Source organism: Cladophialophora bantiana, assembly GCF_000835475.1.
Source record: "Cladophialophora bantiana CBS 173.52 unplaced genomic scaffold supercont1.26, whole genome shotgun sequence".
Taxonomy (NCBI): domain Eukaryota; kingdom Fungi; phylum Ascomycota; class Eurotiomycetes; order Chaetothyriales; family Herpotrichiellaceae; genus Cladophialophora; species Cladophialophora bantiana.
This window is the reverse complement of record NW_015971600.1, coordinates 324,800-346,492: the sequence shown is the minus strand read 5'-3', so window position 1 is coordinate 346,492 and position 21,693 is coordinate 324,800. Positions and strand designations below refer to the sequence as shown.

Here is a 21,693-nt window from a genome sequence, read left to right as displayed (position 1 = left end):
AGATCGGATTACGTGACCGCTTATTCTATATATTGTATAGGGAAATTCTCGGCCTCTAATTAATTAAGCTAATCGAACCTAGCGATTTATCTACGATCCCGTTATATACGATTTCTTTATTAGATCTCGTTCGTCGCGTTGTATATCGTCTCGGTTCTTCTACCGAGGGTTCGTAAGCTCTAATCCGAGGGTGTTTCGCTTACGTATATCCGTCTTATTAGAAAGCTAGGCGCTTTTCTAGGGTATCTACGTAAGCTTCACTCTAGAACTAATTTATACGAATTCCTTTTAGACCTATAGTATTCGAGATACGGAAATTATCTTTAGAGTCGTTTAGAGTAGCGTAATTAGATCTCGATCCGGCTACGTAGACGATACTTAATCTCGCTTTTAGTGACGTAGAATTAGAGTCTCGTATACTATAAGGTTATTCAGACGTAACTCTCGAATTCTTATCGATCTCTCGCGCAATCTATTCTAATCTTTCTATCTTTATCTCTCTCGTAGGAATTAGTAGGGTAGATGAAGAACGATCTTAATCTCGGAACTTTCTAAGAGCGATTCTATATTTCGAATTAAGATATAACGCTCTTATTACTTTCTAGTATACTCACTAAGGGTTATCTCGTAGTATATATTCCGGCTAATTATAAAGAAAGTAATTCTCTCTAGAATTACTTAAGTTCGAATCTCGTCGACCTAGCTATCTACCGTAGTACTGCGGCGTTTCTTCGAATCGAACCGAACGATCCTAGGACTACTGTTCGCGCGAGGGCTAGATCGCTTTCTAAGGAACGCTCTTTAATATCTTAATTAGTTAAGTTATAAAGTCTAGAGTAATAGCGTCCCGCGTCTAGATCGATAGTGTTAGTGCTCCCATTAAACGAAATAATTTCTTCATCGATTAATTATTTCTCTTAGGGGTAGAAGGTCGATTTACTAGCGATGGAGCATTTCTATCGGACTTCGTTTTACTATTCGTATGATCCTCACGACGACGTTATTCTTACGATTCTTTCTTTCGAACGGCTGAGAGTTAAGTCTCTCTTTCGTACGCTAGTTCTTAGAACTCCTCGTTGAGCACTCCTTACGTAAATTTCTTATTTTCATTGTTAATATTCTATAGTTCTTTTATCTAATTTCAGTATTTCTAAAAGTTCGAATTCTTCGACTTTCGATTCATTAAATTCTATTTCTTTCGAATCTTATCTACATAAGTCTTTAGTAATTCTAATAAAAGAAGGCGATAGTAAGTATAGTTAGTCTCGGCTTCGATTTTAATTAGATAAGTTGTAGCCTTACGAAATTAACGGAGATATAGCTCTAGGCTTTAAGACTTCTCTCGTCGATGCTTCGCGAGTGCCTAAAGATATTAAACACTCATCATTCGCTACACTTCGTTCCGATCTTTATATTTATCTAAGATCTTCTCTTTAAACTTTTCTCACTTCATTACGTTATACTTAGTGAGCTCTTTATAGCGTTCTTTCTCTGCTTTAGATATGAAGTGAATAGATCTACGAATACGTTCTCCGCTTAATATAATCTAGTTATATTTATATAGTTCTTTAAACTCCTCGAAGAAAGAGATAGCGTTCTTTCTATTAAAGTATAGAAGGTTATTACTTCCGTTCGAGCTCTAAGATATTTCCCTCATTAATATTACGGTAGAAGGGACGTATAACGGTTGTATCGTCGAATTTAGCGTCGATAGATCTTATAAGCTAATACTCGACATCGTAGAAGACCCTAGCTTTTCTTTATTATTCGATCCTCCCGTAGACGATATTTTCCTTTATTAAATCGTTCTCACTTCTTCTCTTATAATCGAAATAGTGTAAAATCTTAATGACGAAACTAAAAGATCTAGATATTTTATTGTTTTTAGCACTTTTATTATTGTTTTATTGTTGTTTTATTATTATTTTGTTATTATTTCTTCTCTTCTTCTCTTTATCTCTTCATCGACTTTCTCGTTAAGCTTCTTTCTTATCTTCACTAATAATTTCCATTAAAATCTTAGATCTACTTCCCGGTTAGTAGCGCTCTAACTTCGCTTATTTCAGTGAGTCTAGTCCAACCGCTCATTTTTATCATTTCTTAAGTAGATTCGCGTTCTTCGACTCCTCCTGAGCTTCTTAAGTTAGGAGTTTTCAGGGTTAAACGCATTCCCACATTCCTAGGAGATACTTCTCTCTCATTTCTTCTAGGTAGTCTAAATAGTCGTTAAGTCGTTGGTCTTCACCTCATATAGTGGTAGTAAACATACATAGCTAGTAATCCTAAAAGGCACCCCGAGTAGCGGTCTCCATGAATAGTCAGCGTAAACCGCTCTATATAGCGAGATAGACTTACTCAGCTAGTGATCTAAATGATACACCCTACGCAGCGGTTCTACATGTATGACCAGTTTCTCTAGATTTAGTCAGATAGGTAGGTAGACAATTCTTCAGTTCTGTTGATCTAGTAAGCAGTTTAGTTCAGTTATTTTTCGTAATTTTCTCTCACCGCTCGTAGAGAGACATTCATCTATAAGTATTCGCCGAAGATCTTGTTGGTGGCACCATTGAACTAGGGCGAGGCTACTAGCCATGGGCATTAACTCGTACGGCGGTGGGTATGGTCTCTTCTCAACGCGCACACTCAACTAGAGGAAGTCCTCTCTATTGGTAACTTAGTTGCTTATATATTGTATATGAAAGATAGTCCCCTAGAACTATATAAGAAGAACCATAGTCTAGGGTCGGCGCCCCAGCTAATCATAACTCTGTCCACCACTTCTAACTTCTCCCATTATAGTACGAGTATATCTCTCTATTTATCGCTAATAGCCAGCCAGCCGACGTTCTAACTTAGCTAATTCGACTACGAACTTAGTAGTCTTAGCACGTACCTAGGCCATACGGTCGTATAGTCTCTAGACTCATTCTATTATTCCCTCTCGCGCCTCACGGCAACGACTTTCTAACTCTTCCTTCTTCTTCTCTAGAGACTGGAACTCCTCCTCGGAATATTAATCATTATATTTTATATTTTTCTAAGTACACTCACTATAGCGAGAATTATCTTTTAGGAGAAAGTAGATAGAGAACGACCTAGCGTAATTCGAATAAGGGGCTATAGTTAAAGAACCTAGGCGTTTTATCTTTTTAGTAAGAAGGCGACGCTTAGAGGAACGTTAACGAAAAGCTTTACGAATATCTAAGGAAGAAAGAAGGGAAGATATCTTTAGACTTAGATAAAATTAAGCTGAGTAGCGTTCCGCTTTTATATCATCGTTAAGACGGACTCTTGGGATAAGAGTCTAACCGGAGAGAGAATAGTGTTAGACACAGTCTTACGGGAGACCGATTACGAGTCGCACGAGCACGACTCATTACGCTCATTGGACACCTAGAAGGATCTACGGAGGAATAAGGCTAAATTACGTAATAGGCCCTATTGGCCCTGTTGGCCCTGTTGGCTCTATTAACAGAGCGCACAGAGCGCATAGAGCGCACAGAGCACAAGCATTATATATACACCCTCATTACCCTAGATAGTTATACTCTCTCCGTAGCTAACTCATATTATCTACTGAACTATATAGTTCTTAGTAACAGAGAACCCTGCTCATACCTTGTGTCTTCCCCAACCAGCTCATGCTATCCTAGGATTGTTGCTGAGAACCCTAACCTAGTTAGGATTAGTAGGGATCCTTAACACTCTAATACCGGGACGCGCACTAAGCGCGACCAAAGGTTCTGTCCAGGCTAGTTTTTAGCGTCTAGACTAGCAGGCCGATCTAGCCACTGTAGGACGAGGTTTTCGTTTCACAGCTAAATTATATTGTAAACAGAAGTCTGCTCCCACGCCTTCCTGCATGTTGCTGAGCAGTCACACCGCCTCTTACGCCATTTCCTTCCCTATGTACTCAATGTTAGGGATTTCTTGGCAAGTAGGCAGAATCCAACGATAAACGTATATATAAGATATCCCTATAGTATATGGTCGATACTGTACACGACTCAAAGCATGAGAGGAGGAAAGGGTGCGCCTCTCCTGCGGGAAGTATGCTAGTAATATGGATGCACTCCTTGAGTCGTGCTTCTTGGCTGGTGGCCTGATTACTCTCCGATGTATCAGACGTCCGTCCTTCCGATGTTTAACCGAATCCGTAACACTCTACGTGCTTCCGTGCGTGCGCCTAAAGCTGTGTCTAATACTACACCATAGTGAAGAGATAACGCCAGTTATTTTAGAAATAGCCTAATAAGTAGATGCGCCTAGATGCGCCTTGGCACCCCTCTCTTCTTTCCTTTTAGCTAGTTAGTAGAGCCCTTCCGACTCGCTTTTTTTATACGTTTAGATAGACATAAGATACAAAATTTAAGAGGCATTTCGCCACTAACCGGCCATTACGGCCTTCTATTAGGATACCTATAATTACCACGGAGCCCTACAGAATAAACACAGCAAAGAGGCCAAGATGCTAAACGGGGGAGGAACGTATTGTAACAAGGCAAAGTAGCTGTGCTATGATGGGCTGTGCTGGGCTGGTGGTGAGCTGGCAGGGCAGAGGTCTGTCAGGTCACATGTCAAACCTAATTAGATCGCTGGGAGCGGGACAGTTTACTTGTTACAGTGCTGGCAGAGTGCCATCCTTTATAGTTGGGGGGAGTATCATGAATTCAATTAGGTTTTGGTGCCGTCAATCTATTCTTGAGTGTTTTATCAGTCCTACCCTATTCCTCGATGCTGCCGCTGTGCTAGGTGCTCGTAGCCCTAGCCCTGCCCCTTTGGGTGGTGTTGGTGGTGGTGTTGTCTTGTCAGTATCAACCAGAAACGCGTTCTCGATTCCCGATCTGCTGGACAGGCCTCTGTGCGTTGTTGCACGTGCACGCCGAACCCTAAAGTGCTCTGTTACAGTATAAGAGCCGCACACTCTCCCCTTTTCTCCTCAAAGCCTTCAAGAGGCTTTGAATCTCTGTAGATACGCTGAGTATACGAAGGATATTACTGCTAAATGCTTCCATCGATTCGTCTATCCCTAAATCGCCTTCCCCTACATCTTCCTCCTTTCCTGGTACGCTACACTAAATCTAACAGCACCGTTGTGATTGTCTGGCACGGCGAACTCATACGGGATTCCCGGTCTAGTGCCAGGCGCAAAAGCCATTGTTTAAGGATCGAGGGCGAGTGAGGGTGACCGAGGGGAGTGTGGGGCTGAGCGTGAGGATGATTGGATAAAAGCAGCAAGGCCTTGGCAGGCTTGGTCAGTCGCACGTGAGCTTCGAGTTGGTTTTTTACTCATCACCTTGCTGCCAAGGATGGTCAGTAAGCGTACACTCGCGGTAAAGTCCGAATATTCGAGCCACGTTTGATCCTCTCGCTTGACTTTCCACTCTCTCATTGAACGCCGTCAAGAAAATAACCTCGTTGCTAGACTGATTAAGTACTTGTGTAAGGGCATTACAACCTCAAACCAGTCTAACCAGACAGAGCAAGACCCATAGATAAGCGGAAGGTACAACATCTCCTCGCAATACCACAACCAGCGATTTCAACACTGTCCCGCGGATCTTGATCCATTCCTGCAGATTTGCTCTGTCCCTTTCTACACGGATTGGAGACAGTAGACGAACAAATGATGAACCTCGAACACCCCATCGCCGCCGCAGGTTGCCCTGGGTGGGCCTTATCAGGCACTGGAGACTCTACGACGCTCCTGATTCTAAGGTAAATGCCATTATGCGTTTGGTCATCTGGGAACGGCCGCTTCCTGTTTCTTTTTCATCCTTTTCAACCTTCTCCTGAGAGTTGTTTTTACGATTCTCATCGGCTACGGAAAGGTTGCGTCCTAGGATAGCTTCGTCATCATATTCTCTCGTCGAGAAGATGAAAGATCCAAAGACAGACAGCCAGGATAATCCCGAGAAGATCGAAGGGTTGCACACTCAGCCGGCTAAAGATGTTCTTCCCCCGTCGCCGCCACCCACTGACGGGAGCATCTCAGATTTGGATGATGAGAAAGTGGAAATACCGCTTCCCCCACCCACTGTTGCCCCCAGCCAAGTGCTAGACGTGGATTTGAAGACACCGGACAGTCATGTCCCGCGTGACCCCAGGCTGATCAGGCTAACTGGAGTCCATCCATTCAATGTTGAAGCGCCACTGACGGAACTCTTCAACGAAGGCTTCCTGACAAGTCCAGAGTTGTTTTATGTCCGGAACCATGGCGCTGTGCCGCAGGTGAAGGATGAAGAAATCATTGACTGGCAATTTACCGTGGAAGGACTGGTAGACGAACCAATGACAATATCGCTGAAACAGTTGATGACCCAATATGAGCAAGTGACCTATCCAATCACCTTGGTGTGTGCCGGAAACCGGAGGAAAGAGCAGAACATGGTCCGGAAAAGCAAAGGATTCTCCTGGGGCGCCGCTGGGCTCTCGACGGCTCTCTTCACCGGCGTTGTCATGTCCGATGTCATCAAAAGAGTCAAACCAAAGAGGAAGGCCAAGTACGTGTGCATGGAAGGCGCTGACAAACTCCCAAATGGATTCTATGGTACGTCAGTGAAGTTGAGCTGGGCAATGGACCCCAATCGCGGCTTCATGCTCGCCTACAAAATGAACGGCGAGGCGCTCCGACCTGATCACGGCAAACCTCTGCGGGCTGTCATTCCTGGCCAGATTGGTGGCCGATCTGTCAAATGGCTGCGGAAACTAATCGTCACAGACGCACCCAGCGACAACTGGTATCACATCTACGACAACCGGGTCCTGCCAACCATGGTCTCTCCAGAAGAGTCGGCAAGCAATCCAAAGTGGTGGACGGATGAGAGATATGCCATCTACGACCTTAGCCCCAACTCAGCTATTTGCTATCCCCAGCATGACGAGCAGCTGTGCCTCACGGACGCCCCTAGGACCTACCGAGCTAGAGGATATGCGTACAGTGGAGGTGGGCGACGCATCACCCGGGTCGAGATCTCACTGGACAAGGGCAAGACGTGGCGGCTTGCAGAGATTGACTACGTCGAAGACCGATATCGACAAGTGAAGAAAGATCTGTTTGGTGGCCGGCTTGACATGTCGTGGCGCGAAACTTGCTTCTGCTGGTGCTTCTGGTCAATCAACCTGCCCACCGAAGAACTCGCCAGAGCCAAAGATATCTTGGTACGATCTATGGACGAAAGCATGAATGTTCAGCCTCGCGACATGTACTGGTCTGTGCTAGGTATGATGAACAATCCCTGGTTCCGCGTGACCATCACCCTCGAGGGCGACTATCTTCGCTTTGAACACCCAACCCAGCCTGCACTCATGCCCGGGGGCTGGATGGAGAGGGTCAAGAAGGCCGGCGGAAATCTCGCTAATGGGTTTTGGGGAGAGAAACTTGAGGGTGAAGAGGCGGTGGTCCCGAGCGAAGAGCAAGCGACCAAGGAAATATCTATGGTGAAGGAAGGTTTGAAGAACGTTATCACGATCGATGAGCTTCGGAAACACGACACAGAGCAGCAGCCGTGGTTCGTGGTCAATGGCGAAGTATATGACGGTACAGCATTCCTGAAGGAGCATCCTGGTGGTGCGCAAAGCATCGTTTCGGCGGCGGGTCTCGACAGCACCGAGGAATTTCTCGCAATTCATAGCGAAACAGCCAAGGCGATGATGCCCAAATACCACATCGGCTCGCTTGACGATGCTGCCAAAACTGCTTTGACCGCGGGCGAGACCCAGACCGACCAGTCTGCAAATCCTCCCGAGACCTTCCTCAACCACAAAGCATGGAAGAAAGCTATCCTTCACGGCAAGCGGATCGTGTCCTGGGACACACGCATCTTTACGTACAAGTTAGAGCACCCGGAACAACGCCTCGGCCTGCCCGTCGGACAACATCTAATGGTGAGACTGCGCGATCCCGCCACCCGCGAGGCGATCATCCGCAGCTATACTCCAATCTCGGAGATCAACGATCAGGGCTTCATGGAGATGCTCGTCAAAGTATACTTCGCCAACGCCACAAACAAAGGGGGAAAGATGTCTCAGGCGATGGATGCTCTTCCCATTGGGCATTTTATCGAGATGAAGGGCCCGATTGGCAAGTTCGAATACGTTGGAAATGGCAAGTGTCTCGTATCGGGGAACGAGAGACTGGTCAAGTCGTTTGTGATGATCTGCGGAGGAAGCGGGATCACGCCAATCTACCAGGTGTTCCGGGCAGTCGTGCGAGATCCCAACGACAAGACGCAGTGCATCATCTTTGACGGGAACCGACTGTTCGAGGATATCCTGTGCCGGGAAGAGCTCGACGCTCTGCTGGTGGGCAACGAGCACAGGTGCAGAGTCCTGCACACCCTCACGAAAGCACCGGAAGACTGGACGGGGCTTCGAGGACGCATCACCGGCCAACTGGTCCAAGACCACTACACCAGGACGGACGATACGCTAATTCTGATTTGTGGCCCGGAGTCGATGGAAAAGACCATGCATGAAGCGCTGCTGGAGCAGGGGTGGAGTGACAACCAACTCGTCTTCTTCTGAGACATTGCATTGTCAGCGATGGGTAAAAAATGGAAGGAAAGGCATCATGGTGCAAGGCAGAGGACACGGAAGTCAGGGTCAGCCGTATACTCCATACATCCAGAATCTTGTTCATTGTATGATCTTATCTTCCCAGGCACCGGCGAAACCGCCAGCCCCGAGGAGAAAACAGACTTGATGGCACGATCCGAGCGAGTCTGGGTTCCTTGACGAGCGAAAGACAAGACACCCAAGTCGCCGTATACCTAACGTACGAGTCGACCTCAGAGGGGGAGGGATGGGGCAAGTGAAAGCTACTTTTACCTGACCACTCGACTCGAGTGACCATCTAGTTAAACACCAACGAGGACTCACGGTCTTAAACACTCAAAGTCCATAAATTTGTCCGCAGAGCTCGGTAGGTACGAACAGTGGCGGGCGCCTTGCAGCCTTGGGGGGTTTCAGCTCAGCCTCGAGTTCTGTGAGAGTTGAGGCCGCGGGGAGTTCGTCGTGAAAAGATGGGGTTAGGGAAGAAGAGGCAAAGCACAAACAAATAAGAAATGTTCGCAAGTCCAGAGCGTTCAGCTTACGACATTCTTGCATTGCGACCTCAACTCGTTCCGCTAGCATTCCTTGTCGAGGAGCTTTTCGTGAATGAATTGATTTGCCTCTTTGAGCCAGCAAAGAGCTGAGATACGTAGAGACCGGATGGATAAGCGGAACCTGTGGACAGTTCTTTGATATCCAGGCAAAAGGAGCAGCGCGGCAACAACACACAAACCATCGAAGGGTATTGGGTACTCGGTATAAGTGTACGGAATATGTAGGGAGTACAGGGAGTCCTCGGCACGTGCAACAGTTTCCCCCTGTCAATGTCATGACAAGCTTTTAGGGATTATTAGCATTTAGCACAAGCCTGTTACAGCAAGTTACAATACGCCAATGCGCTAAGTGGTGCTAGGACTCGCTAGATCGATCGAGATGCGCTAGCGAACTTGTTATCGCACGCGTCTCGTAGCCAGTCAAGACTGACCTTTTATCCACTCAGCCCTGGACTCTTATCTCTGTGCTCCACGTCCCGTCGAATCTCCAGAGCCCGTGGAGAAAGAGATCTTCAGTCTCTTCCGCGATCACTTTCCCTATGTCTAGGCTTTCTGTGTGAAGATTGATGGACGATAGACGATGACAGTGCGATATTCGCCATTGGCTCTGTAGATCACCAAGGATGGACTGGAGCAATCAGAGCCTGAATCGGCTGACGGCGAGCCTCGCTGATAGGCGAATTTGTTCGTCTCGTTGGTCGACTGTCGCCGTGCTACATCCCCGCGGAAATCGGGCCTTGCGTGCGTGGCGTCAGCGATTTTTACATGGCACCCAGAAATCCAGCCTGCCGTCATGAGGGCAATTTTTCCTCTTTTTCTGACATCCTTCCGGCTTTTGATGGGATCTCCTTACTCGGAGCAGATCGGTTGTACCCTACCAATGCATCAGCATTGAAGTATACGGCAGAATAATCTAAAAGGCGTCAACAGGCGAGGCTCACAAAGGCCAACACCATGTCTTGGTCAACGTCGTCGCCGGGCGTGGCCATCAGCCGTGTTCCGGAGGGTGTGGAAGTCAACGGTGACAAAAAGCCGGCACAAACGCAAAGGAAGAAGGTGGTGGTAGTTGGCTTGGGGATGGTCGGTATCGCTTTTGTGTAAGTCTGTCTCAATTTCTTACTCGACAGTGTGACCGAACTTGAAACCACACGAAGACACTCAGCTAATAGGAGCTTCACAGGGAGAAGCTATTGAAACTCGACGCCAAGAGGAGAGAATACGATGTCGTAGTCATTGGCGAGGAGCCCCATCTCGCGTACAATCGTGTCGGATTGACAAGCTTCTTTCAGCACAGGCAAGTCGAGTCGCTCTACCTCAACCCGGAGTCATGGTACAAGGGCCACCCATCGGGCTCTTTCAGCTACCATCTGAATACGTTGGCCACCGAAATCAAGCCGCGAGACAAAGTGATCGTAACAGCTCAAGGCGACACAATACCTTATGACATTTTGGTGCTGGCCACCGGGTCCGATGCTGTTCTCCCTCGGCATACTCCAGGCCATGACGCCAAAGGTGTATTTGTTTACCGAACTATCGAAGATCTCCAGAAACTTATCGCATTCTCTGCAACCGTCAAGGGTACAACAGGATGTGTCGTGGGCGGCGGACTCCTAGGGCTTGAAGCGGCCAAGGCCATGATGGATCTGGAGGAATTCCAGCAGGTCAAGCTCGTTGAAAGAAACAGATGGGTTCTGTCGCGGCAGCTGGACGGGGATGCTGGTGCCATGGTCGTCGAGCTCGTCCGCAGCCTCGGACTCGACGTTATGCTCGGCAAAAGGGTTGGCAGAATCTTGACCGACGCGGACAACGCCGTGAGAGGTCTTGTCTTCGAAGACGGTGAGGAAATGGAGTGTTCTTGCATCATGTTCGCGATTGGGATCAAAGCGAGAGATGAGTTGGCCAGGGCTGCGGGGCTAAAATGCGCCGATCGAGGAGGAGGTGTCGTAATCGACAACGACCTCAGAACAAGCGACCCTCACATTTACGCCATTGGTGAATGTGCCAGCTGGGAAAATCAAACTTTTGGTCTTATTGCACCAGGTGTCGAACAAGCTGACGTTCTGTCATTCAATCTCACACAAGCTAAGGTCCACAGCCCTCGGACATTCAAACGACCGGATCTGAGCACGAAATTGAAATTGCTGGGCGTCGAAGTCGCCAGTTTTGGGGATTTCTTTGCGGATCGAGATGGACCGAAGGACCTCCCATGGAGGCACGTCAAACGGGAGGACAAGAAAGGCATTAGAAGTCAAGACAAGGTCAAGAATCTCACTGATGGCCCGCCGCCTCCGGCCGTCAAAGCACTCACCTACAGAGATCCATTTGCAGCTGTATACAAGAAATATTTGTTCACCATGGATGGCAAGTACCTGCTAGGTGGCATGATGATCGGCGACACAAAAGATTATGTCAAGCTGGTGCCCATGGTTAAGAACAAGAAGCAACTAGAAGTTCCTCCATCTCAGTTAATCATTGGTGCATCGAAGGATGGCGACGAGAACGCCGACGACCTGACGGACGATACACAAATCTGCTCTTGCCATAACGTGACCAAGGGCGACGTTGCCAGCGTGGTCAAAGATGGCTCGTGCAAATCGATTGGCGACGTCAAATCTTGCACCAAGGCCGGCACAGGTTGCGGTGGTTGCATGCCTCTAGTCCAGTCCATATTCAACAAGGCCATGAAAGAAATGGGTCAGGAGGTCTTGAACCATTTGTGTCCTCACTTCAAGTTCTCCCGAGCTGATCTCTACAACATCATCTACGTCAAGAAACTGAAAGACTTTGGCGCGGTCATGAGGGACAGTGGCAACGAGCCAAACAGTCTTGGGTGTGAGGTCTGCAAGCCCGCTATTGCGTCGATCCTCTCCAGCATGTTCAACAAGCATGTGATGGAACGACCACTCCACGGACTCCAGGATACGAACGATAAGTACCTTGGAAATATTCAGCGCAACGGGACATTCTCTGTCGTTCCTCGAGTCGCTGGTGGTGAGATCAGTCCCGACAAACTTATTGTCATCGCCCAAGTTGCCAAGAAATATAGTCTCTACACCAAGATCACTGGTGGCCAACGCATTGACATGTTTGGTGCGAAGAAGCAGGACTTGCTCGACATCTGGTCGGAGCTGGTCGCAGGTGGACTCGAATCAGGTCACGCCTATGCCAAATCCCTCCGCACTGTCAAGTCGTGCGTGGGCACCACGTGGTGTCGGTTCGGCATCGGAGACTCTGTTGGTCTCGCCATCAGGCTCGAAGAAAGATACAAGTCAATTCGAGCCCCGCACAAGATAAAAGGAGGTGTGTCTGGATGCGTTCGGGAGTGTGCGGAAGCCCAAAACAAAGACTTCGGCTGCATTGCGACGGAAAAAGGTTTCAATATCTTCGTCGGAGGAAATGGCGGAGCCACGCCGAGACACTCGGAAATGCTGGCCAAAGATGTCCCTCCTGACGATGTGATCCCCATCCTTGACCGATACCTGATGTTCTACATCCGCACTGCTGATAGACTCCAGAGAACGGCCAGATGGGTAGAGAACCTGCCCGGCGGTATCCGATATCTGCGGGAAGTTATTCTGGAGGACAAGCTCGGTATCTGTGCAGAGCTTGAGAAGCAAATGCAGGAGCTTGTTGGTACGTTCTTCTGCGAGTGGACGGAAGTCCTGAACGATCCCGAGAAGCGCAGAGCATTCCAGCAATTCGCGAACACCGAAGATCACAGAGAGCCCGCCGTGGAGAAGGTCGAGGAGAGAGGACAGTCGAGACCAGCATACTGGGCCAGGGATCCCGTCCACGAAGACTTTAAAGGGACGAGATGGAGCAGTTTGACATGGCAACCTATTGTTGAGGCGAACAAGTTCCAAGACCTGGACACAGGCTCCTCACAAACCGTCATACGAGGTGACACTCAACTGGCGATATTCAAACTTAAGGGCAAGTACTATGCGAGTCAGCAAATGTGCCCTCACCGACGAACATTTGGACTTTCCGACGGCCTTGTGGGTGAAGTGACGTCGCCCGATTGTAAGGAGAGCAAATTCTACGTCAGTTGTCCATATCACAAGAGGAACTTTCAGTTGAATGGTGAAGTCGAATTTGACAAGAAGGATACCGGTGCCGGCTCTTGTTCGAACGACAATACCATGTCGATTGCCACGTTCCCGGCCGAAGAGCGGGAAGATGGTTGGGTATACCTCAAGCTGCCGCCTGTGCAAGAGATGGACAATGTGCTTGGGACCAGCAAGTGGACCGTCAAGAAGGACGAAGCACCAAATCCGTTCGCAAGTCTTGACAAGAAGCTTGGGTACGACAAAGGTCTGCGGCCGCAAAAGACTGTGGGCCCGATGCCTAGAACAGGAAATGTGAGAGCTGGGAGAGAAATCGGTGTTGTGGCACAGAAGAGGATTGACTGGTAGTGATACAACAATATGGAATGCAAATACATACATGTCTGGATGTACTCTCTCTCCTCTCTCTTTCGTCAGTCATCGCCACCTCGGCACTATGGGCGAAGCATGAAAATCTTCGACGCTGCGGAAGCCCAAAAACCGCGCAAGGCTGAGCAAGGCTGAGAGTAATTGACCAATTACATCGAGGCACTCCGGTACTTCTCGGCTACTAGCGTGTTTCGCATTGATATCACAACTTCGATGCTGACAATTGCCGCATGCATCAGCTTCATCATCCTCTCCCTCTTCTCAGACCGGGAGATAGGCGCCTTCACTAATATGCGCGTGCTTCGACCACTTTCTTGATTCCAAAGCAACAAGTCCCGTGGAGAGCGAGCGTACGAGGGGGAGGCGGCTTCGTTATGAGCGGGGCGTTGAACCCGCGGCGACATGAGCATCTCACCTTTTTGGCGTTTTGCAAGCTTCTCCAGCTCGTCTCTTCATACACGATCCCGCAATATGTAATCGACTATGGTGAGTAGAAGGCCAGTGACAGGGTGGAGTTGACTCTCGTTGCTACAATTTCTGGGGGCTTGCCAAATTGAAAGCTGCGGCATACACGGGCTAACCATCCGTCAGCCCCAATCGTCTGGCTACATTCCGATGACCGGTATATGCCAAGTGACATTTTGAGCCATGTCTTACACACGGCGCCGAGGGTCGGCTTTGAGCCCATAACGAACGCGATGCCACTGAGAAATCTGGAGAATCTGTCCCTGTTGAACCGATACGGCAAGGACGGGACCGATGTCTATTTGACGGCGGTCGAAGACGTGTCCGTCTTTCCGGACTGGGTCCTCGGCGAGACACCTGATGCGACGGGATCTCTTCGAAATTCCACTGCATGCGCCGTCGTCGTTGTGGATAAGAAGGGTGAGGATGTCAACCGACAGGAGCAGCTGGTATTGGACGCCTTCTACTTCTATTTCTACTCTTGGAACGAAGGAGCCGACATCTTGCAGGTGGTGCCACCATTGAACAAGCTGTTCCCGGACAGCAAGCCCGGCGATCATTACGGCAACCATTTGGGTGACTGGGAACACAACATGATCCGGTTCGAGAATGGGAACCCGACAGGGATATACTTCAGCCACCACACCGGTGGCGAAGCCTGCGCTTGGGAGGACGAGGCCTGTCTGTCGAAGCAAGGAGAAAGGCCGGTTGTCTTCAGCGCTCGCGGATCCCACGCAAACTACCCCTCGGAAGGAAGCCACGTCCACGACGAAGCACTCATCGACATCGCAGACAAGGGCCGGCTGTGGGACCCGGTCAAACGAGCCTACTTCTACCATTACGACCAGCACAGCGAGACCTTCACCGCGGCAGACCCAGGGGGCACAGACCCAACCGACTGGCTGGCCTTCAACGGAAGCTGGGGCGACAAACAGTATCCCGACTCGGATCCTCGACAAGAGACGGTCCCCTACTTCGGGCTCAGGAAATACAACAACGGGCCCAACGGGCCCAAGTTCAAGCACCTCGTGAGGCAAGGGCTGATGCCCGATGGGAAAGAGAAGGCCAATCTCATGAAGACGCTGGTCCACTGGTACATGGCCATGTACGGGTGCTGCTTGAAGGGCATCAACCCGTGGGTGGTCATCGTCGGCCTCTTGGTTGCTTTGGCCGCGACGATCGGCCTGTGCGTCTTCACGTTCAGGAGAGTGCGGCCGCGATTAAAGGCCTGGGTCCTGGAGTGGAAGGAGAAGAAGAGGAGGATGAGGAAGACGGACGAATCTAAAGACACGGCAGAAGTTGAACTTCGGCTACTCGACCCCGACAGGGCAGAAGCCGAGGACGACGCGGAGGTATAGAAACAGTTCCCGCCGCTTGCTTTGGCGCATTTGCCGCCCTCACCGGCGGTCTATATCGGTGTCAACGAGGTCAAATACTGCTGATTTATGTTACTGTGGTCCGGTTGTGGCGTCGGAACCCCGTGCCAACTGGCCGTCCATGCTATTACAGCGGGCTGTGCCTAGCGAAAAAGCAATGCAGCCTGAATAGCCAGACCTCTCTTCCCGCGTTGGGGGAAGAAGCGGAGGTGATTTTGATTTTGTTTTTTTGGATGCTTTCATTTTCAGTTTATGGTGGAGGGCTATATATCCCTTCCCTAGCAACTGCTGCTGCTCCTCTGCTGCTCTAGTCGAGAAACAATAGTATCCGAGTTGTCACAAAGGAGGTAACTGAGATGCTTATTGCAATCATAGTGAATAGTTTTGCTTTGCTGCTACAATATCACAAAGGATCCCATGGTCCAATCGGATAGACTCGACATCTCCGAGTCTGCCATGCCCTTGAACTCATCGACGGGCGAGAGTATCGCCACGTACTGGGAGGCGGGGTTTGACAATGCCCCCACCCATTCTCCCTGTCTTGATCCGCTTTTGTTTTGTATATCTATCACGGTCCGAGGGCTCCTCGCTCTTGAGTTACAGGTCAAAAATCTCACCGTATCCAACACCAACACCGGCCCGTCTGGCCTCCACCAGATCCAGTCGCCAACCCACCCACTGCTTCAGCCCTCTTTTGACCTCCCTCACATGCTCCACCATCTTCCTGGCCTCTTCCTCCTTCTGCGCCCGCGCAAAGGCGTGCTCGTCAAAAGCATCGTCATCGCCGTCGAATTCCTGGAGCAGGGAATCGTTCCGGGGCCGATTCTGCTGGCTGACTGGAGAGGTGGTGCTCGCGCGGAATGCTGCAAGACCCGAATTCAGCACCTGCGCGAAGTTGGAGTGACGAGTCTGCTGCTGCTGGTTCGCGAAACTTCTTCGTCGACTGCTGCCGGCTCCGGGGCCTGAAAGGTCCACCTCGTCGAAATCCTCGGCACCTGGATCCAGAGAAGTTCGCGATCCGACATCGTCTCCGCGAGGCTGCATCTGTACCCTCTTGTCTCTCCACACCCCGCGCTGGAGATCAAAGACTTGCCCTTCCAGTTCCCGGATTCGTCTTTCGAGCTTCTGCCTCTCTTCGTCTTCCAGTTCATCCAAGCCCTCTCCGCCTCCATCGCCGCTCATCACACGCTTATGCCTTTCTCGCAACTGTGCATTTTCGTTCTCGGCCTTTTCGATCTTGATGCGCAGAGCAGGGACTTCGCGGGCGCTGGCCTCAGCTGCGGCCAACTTGGTCGCATGCCTTGCTTCGGCCTCGCGGTGGAGCTTGTTCATCACTTCAATCTTCTTTTCCAGCTGTTCTGCTTTCTTCACGGCCTCGTCCCGCTGGGCCACGGTTTCTTGCAATTCTCTTTCCAGAGTCTGAATCTTCATTTCCTTGCTCGTGCGCTCTGTCGAATCCAACACAGCTTTCTCACTAGCCTTAGACAATGCCTTCCTCGCATCTGCCAAATCACTCTCAAATGACTTCAACTTTTTCTCTGTCGACGACAACGAAGCTTGTAGTCCAGCAATTTGCTCTCCGTGCGCCTCGCAACCTTGGGCCTGACTCGATAACTGGCCCCTCAGTCTCGAAATCTCGAGCTGCATATCCGCAATGGTGGAATCTTTCCTCTCGAGTTCGGCCCTTACCATGACCACGTCCTCACTCGCAGCACTCTCTCTCCTGCTGAGCGTAGTGGTCGTCAAACTTGTCCGTCTCCTGAGTGCCTCGATCTCAGCTCTTAAGCGCCGAATCTCCTCCTCGGCCTCCGAATTTGGAAGCTTCTCTGCATTCTCCTCTCGCAGGTCCTCTAACTCTTCTTCTACCTTGCGCCACCTCCTCTCGTGGGCCTCGGCTTCCTTTGCCAGCCGTCTATTCTCTCTCTCCAGCTCTTCAATCTTCAACAAGGAGTTTCCTGTGAGCAGGGCGGGGCTTAATGGGCCACTATCCCGAAAACTTGTGCTGCGCATTTTGCTTTGCAGGCTGATGCTTGGTTGGCGGGCAGTATGGCGAGCAATAGACTCTCTTGTGGATGAGGACTGGTCTTGGTCGGCAGAGGGGGGCGAGATCGTTGCAGGAGAAAGGACTGTTTCCGGTGCGGGAGCATTAGCACTGGCTGCTTGAATTGCGGCATTGGAGGCTTCTTCATCTGCGTCTGCATCTGCAATGCTGGTGGCTGCACCCTTATCGCCGTGTTGTTCTTCTGCCGCAGCCTCGATTGCATCGGCCTCCGGGACATCGTCGACCTGAGCTATGCTCTTCTCTTGGCTATGGCCAGCAGTTTCTCCTTCCGTTCCATCAGCAGCCCGCTCGTCCTCCTTTTTCACATTGTCTTTGGCAGCGGCGGCTTTCTTCTTCTTCTGCAACTGGGCTACCTATGTCCGCCGTGGGAAGTCAGTAATGGGCTCAACTGCATCGACACCGGGCCCCAAGGAACAGTGTAGCGGACCACTTGGCCTGCTTTGCCAGCTTGGGTATCCATATCCCGATAACAACAAGTGGAGGACTCTTACCCTCTTTTTTGCGGCAGCCAGTTTCTCGGCTTTCTCCTTGTCTTCTTTCTCGCCCATAGTGGATGGATTCAGAAACCGCCGCTGCTCTTTGGAAACCTCGGGTTGATTCGCGTGGAACGGTGATCGTCGACCGGTGATGTGGGGAAAATCAAATAAAGAAAGCGCCGCGAGTCCTCGTCTAGATCAGGAACGGGAAAAGTGAGATCTGTTGGTTGTCGTGCTCCTTACAATGAGAATGGATAGAGGTGGGGAGACGTGGTTTGTACGAGATCCAGGAGAGGCGGCACAGACTGCGCGTATTGGTGTTTTGCAGGAATCAGACTCGGGTCAATGATACACCGGCACCGCAGTGTCACGAGTAGCACAAGTACATAACTCGCACCGTACCTGTGCTTCTTACTCCGCCGTATAAAATGTGCACCAACTGCTCTACGCTTCACCGTATATTCTGTTTGAGGATGGTTCCGTCGAGCGTGGAGACAATTCTAGTTAGGTTAATGGGAAGTGAGCCCTCGCCGAACTCAAATTCGAGCTTACCAGAAGCGAAAGAGGACAAAGGGAGCTGAATTTGGTATTCACTGGTAGAGGAGCGCCCAAATCTGCGGTGCGATGATGGTGGTGACAGAGGGAATGGGCCTTCCGTTACGCTTGCCTCCACCGGGCACTGGGGCTCGAGAGGACGTATCAGACGTATCTTAATTGGAAGGCTTGGCACTCTACTGGGTATTTCTACTTGCGGCTATACTTGCACGTGACCGGCCCTCCCCCTGAGTAAGAGGTGAGCGGTGGAACCTGTACTGGGTTCGAGTACGTGAGTGTTGGGGCGCGCTTGGCGTCGATTGACCCTGTGTTATGGCGCCTACACATCATCATCACTGAACAGAGCATACCACCCTTTCGGTGAGCCTTGGCCACCCTCTGTCTTCCTCCCGGTTCCCATAACAACCACCTTGACACCGCATTCAACACCCCTTCGTCTCTCCCACCATCCCCAAAACAACAATGACCGACTGGCCTCCGACTCGTCCGTGGGCCAGCGGGCGCATTCTCACCCCCGCACAGCGTGAGCGAAAGAGGGCCGCGAATCGACTCTCGCACCGCACCAAGAGATCTCAAGCCCAGGCCCGCACCGCCAGCCTCGAGTCGCACATCGAGCTCCTCAAGGCCGAGATCGAGCCCCTGAGACGGCGAGAAGCAGCCCCGGGATGCCCATGTTCTTGTCAGAATCACGACTCGTCCACGGATCAGAACAGCACCGACGCTAACCTCATGGCGTTCGATTCCATTTCTCCCAGTTGTCTGCTGGACTCTGGACCCATGGCCTTCGCTAAATATTGCGGGCGACATCTTCGGCGGTCTCCGGTCGCAGAATACCCATGACAGTTACGGTGCGACCGGGTCATCAGAACCGCCTCAAAGTCTGGCAACGAGTTGTCAAGAGATTTTTAACCACATCGTTTCCCAAGCGCGCCGCTTATCCAAATTCCAAGTGTGTCGAGAAACGATGCCCTGAACCAGGATGTGTTGGTTCGCGCCCTCGCCAACGGATGGTCCGACGTCTCGATGCGGTATGGCAGGACCAGCGTCTTCTGCCCGCTGTGGAATCTCGTCCGCTACCTTGACCGACGTGTCTTCTGCATGAGGGGCTTCCTTACACGGCTGTGCGCGCTGCGTATGATCCACACCATGCTGCTGTGCTTTGTCGGAGTCGCCTCTTTCAATGATCTGCCGGCGTGGTATAAGCCGCGCCCTTCACAGCATACCATTCGGCATGCCCTTGCAGTCGACGTGCTCCCGTGGCCAGGCGTGCGTGAGAGGGCGGTGTATTCCCAGGGTCTGACCCAAGACAACAAGTTCTGGACGGGCATGGTCCACCATTTTCGTTTCCACTGGCCGTCCAGTCCAAGCGACGTTGTCGATTTCGACGCGAATGCCGGTCTCTTTGCTCTGACCGGCCTGTTTCTCAACCAAGTACATAATATCCACATGTGGAAGATGAACTTGAGCTTCATCAACTTGTTCCCGGATCTGTACGGCGACATCATGCTGTCCCTGGATGACATTGAGAGGCCGATTTCTTGCATCCTTCCAGCCGCCACCGCCGCCAATTCCATTTTTGGCTTTCCACCACAGATCCCTGTTGGCTCCGTCAACATTAACACTGATCATATACCTGCGCTACCGCTACCGGAGTCTTCAGGTGAAGTTGGGTCTGAGCTCGGGGAGAGGCACTCTCCGCTGGTGGCATTCGCACCCTTGCCGCTACCTCAATAGGAGCCCGTCAGTGTGGATTTCGATCTCTCTGTAGCATGTGTCGCGTCTGACCCGACCATGGAGAGGAGTTCATGTCCTGTGGGAGGTGACGGAACCCTGATGTAACAATAGAATGGCCCCGATGTTGTGGCCCATGTACAAACTGTGCAATCATGGTTTGACGAGGCGTCTTCCTCAGGCTGCAATTAGGAGACGTTGATTGTTAGGACTGGATTGATTCTGGTGGTCGATGTCCACCATTGTGCTCCGAAACAGAGTCATCGCCCTCAGCAAAACAAGAACTCGGAGTAAAATGAGCAAAGCAAGTCCAAGAGGAAAAGGGTATTGTAATGATTGTCATGTCGTCGTGACATGATTACATACATTCTGCCCCTCCTCTTCTTTGGCCATCACGCCCCGAATGTTCAAATCGTACCACCTCCAAAAATCAAGAAACCCGAAACGTTAGCCTCCGCAAGATCACTACCATGGCTTCCGACAGTGGCTGTTTGTGGCCCCGCTCGTCCGAAGACATTCTATCCTCGATCACGTTGTACCCCTTGGCATTGTGGGCGCCCGGTTGTCTGGCGCACTGCGGACCGCCAGCTCCGTTGCCCTCGGCGGAATGTGTAACTCCTCCAACTCGGTCAATGTCTCATCCAACGCGGTCCGCGTGTCCGCGTATCCAGTCCAACCAAGCTTGCTCACCTTCCCCACGCGGACCAAGCACAGGAAGTTCCTCTCCAGCAAATGGCACAGCTCCCTCCACTGCGCATTGTCCCAGGCGGACGGATCCAGCCCGAATCGATGGCGCAACTCAACTCATTTGTCCTGAACTGCCGGTCTCTCTGACTACTCGACGTGCGTGATCTTGGTGTCGACGAAGCACGAATCTTGAGCGTTAGGGACGGTGATGATGCGCATCCATCTGTCTTCGGGCAGAATATGCTGGACAGTGGCACGGCCAGTGCTGCAGTAGCTCGCGCGACTGGAGCTGTCGGCATGGTTGGCGAGTCGCAGCTTGGAACAAGCTTAGAGTATAGGAAGAGGGAGAGACAGACAGTGGGTGAGTTGGTGTGTGTGTGAGAGAGAGAGAGACAGCTGGAAGAAGAAATCTGTGAGAAAAGCCGGGGGGGAGAGAGCAATGGCAACAGGGAGGACCGGCATATCATAGCTTGATAGAAGAAGTCGAGGAGAACCAGGCAGAAAGAGAGACAGGATCTAAATTCAGATCAGACTTGTTCCTTCCCCTCCCTCGACAACCGCACTCGTATCCAGACCGGATGTATTGAATCAAGCTTGACGCAGACGGCTCATAGAGATAGCGCCAACCATTGAGCTGGAGAACCACCGCCGTCCATCTGGGCGACGCCTGCGCACCGCGTTTGGCGTAATCATGATGACGGCTTTTCGCATCGCAACCAGGCTGGGAGCGCTTTCGGGGTTAGTGCCTGTCGCAGCCAAGGCTGTGATAGCCAGAGGGGACAAATGATGACAACAGGA

The 21,693-nt window shown here is 50.8% G+C and overlaps 5 protein-coding genes across 5 annotated transcripts; 4 read left to right on the top strand and 1 right to left on the bottom strand.

The window, feature by feature from the left end:
* Positions 1-5,877: 5,877 nt before the first annotated feature.
* Positions 5,878-8,526, top strand: Z519_12180 (uncharacterized protein; the record flags this gene model as incomplete). The annotated part of the gene is made up of 1 exon (XM_016769887.1): positions 5,878-8,526. The coding sequence occupies one exon, from the start codon at positions 5,878-5,880 to the stop codon at positions 8,524-8,526; it is 2,649 nt and encodes an 882-aa protein (XP_016613946.1).
* Positions 8,527-10,061: 1,535 nt separating this feature from the next.
* Positions 10,062-13,522, top strand: Z519_12179 (nitrite reductase [NAD(P)H], large subunit; the record flags this gene model as incomplete). The annotated part of the gene is made up of 2 exons (XM_016769886.1): positions 10,062-10,204; positions 10,288-13,522. The coding sequence occupies 2 exons, from the start codon at positions 10,062-10,064 to the stop codon at positions 13,520-13,522; spliced, it is 3,378 nt and encodes a 1,125-aa protein (XP_016613945.1).
* Positions 13,523-13,917: 395 nt separating this feature from the next.
* Z519_12178 (uncharacterized protein) lies at positions 13,918-15,366 on the top strand (the record flags this gene model as incomplete). Its single annotated transcript, XM_016769885.1, has 2 exons — positions 13,918-14,029; positions 14,135-15,366. The coding sequence occupies 2 exons, from the start codon at positions 13,918-13,920 to the stop codon at positions 15,364-15,366; spliced, it is 1,344 nt and encodes a 447-aa protein (XP_016613944.1).
* Positions 15,367-15,981: 615 nt separating this feature from the next.
* Z519_12177 (uncharacterized protein) lies at positions 15,982-17,994 on the bottom strand (the record flags this gene model as incomplete). Its single annotated transcript, XM_016769884.1, has 2 exons — positions 15,982-17,799; positions 17,938-17,994. The coding sequence occupies 2 exons, from the start codon at positions 17,992-17,994 to the stop codon at positions 15,982-15,984; spliced, it is 1,875 nt and encodes a 624-aa protein (XP_016613943.1).
* Positions 17,995-18,939: 945 nt separating this feature from the next.
* Z519_12176 (uncharacterized protein) lies at positions 18,940-20,211 on the top strand (the record flags this gene model as incomplete). Its single annotated transcript, XM_016769883.1, has 3 exons — positions 18,940-19,156; positions 19,233-19,335; positions 19,404-20,211. 3 exons carry the CDS (start codon positions 18,940-18,942, stop codon positions 20,209-20,211), a joined length of 1,128 nt encoding a protein of 375 aa, XP_016613942.1.
* Between the last annotated feature and the right edge of the window lie 1,482 nt (positions 20,212-21,693).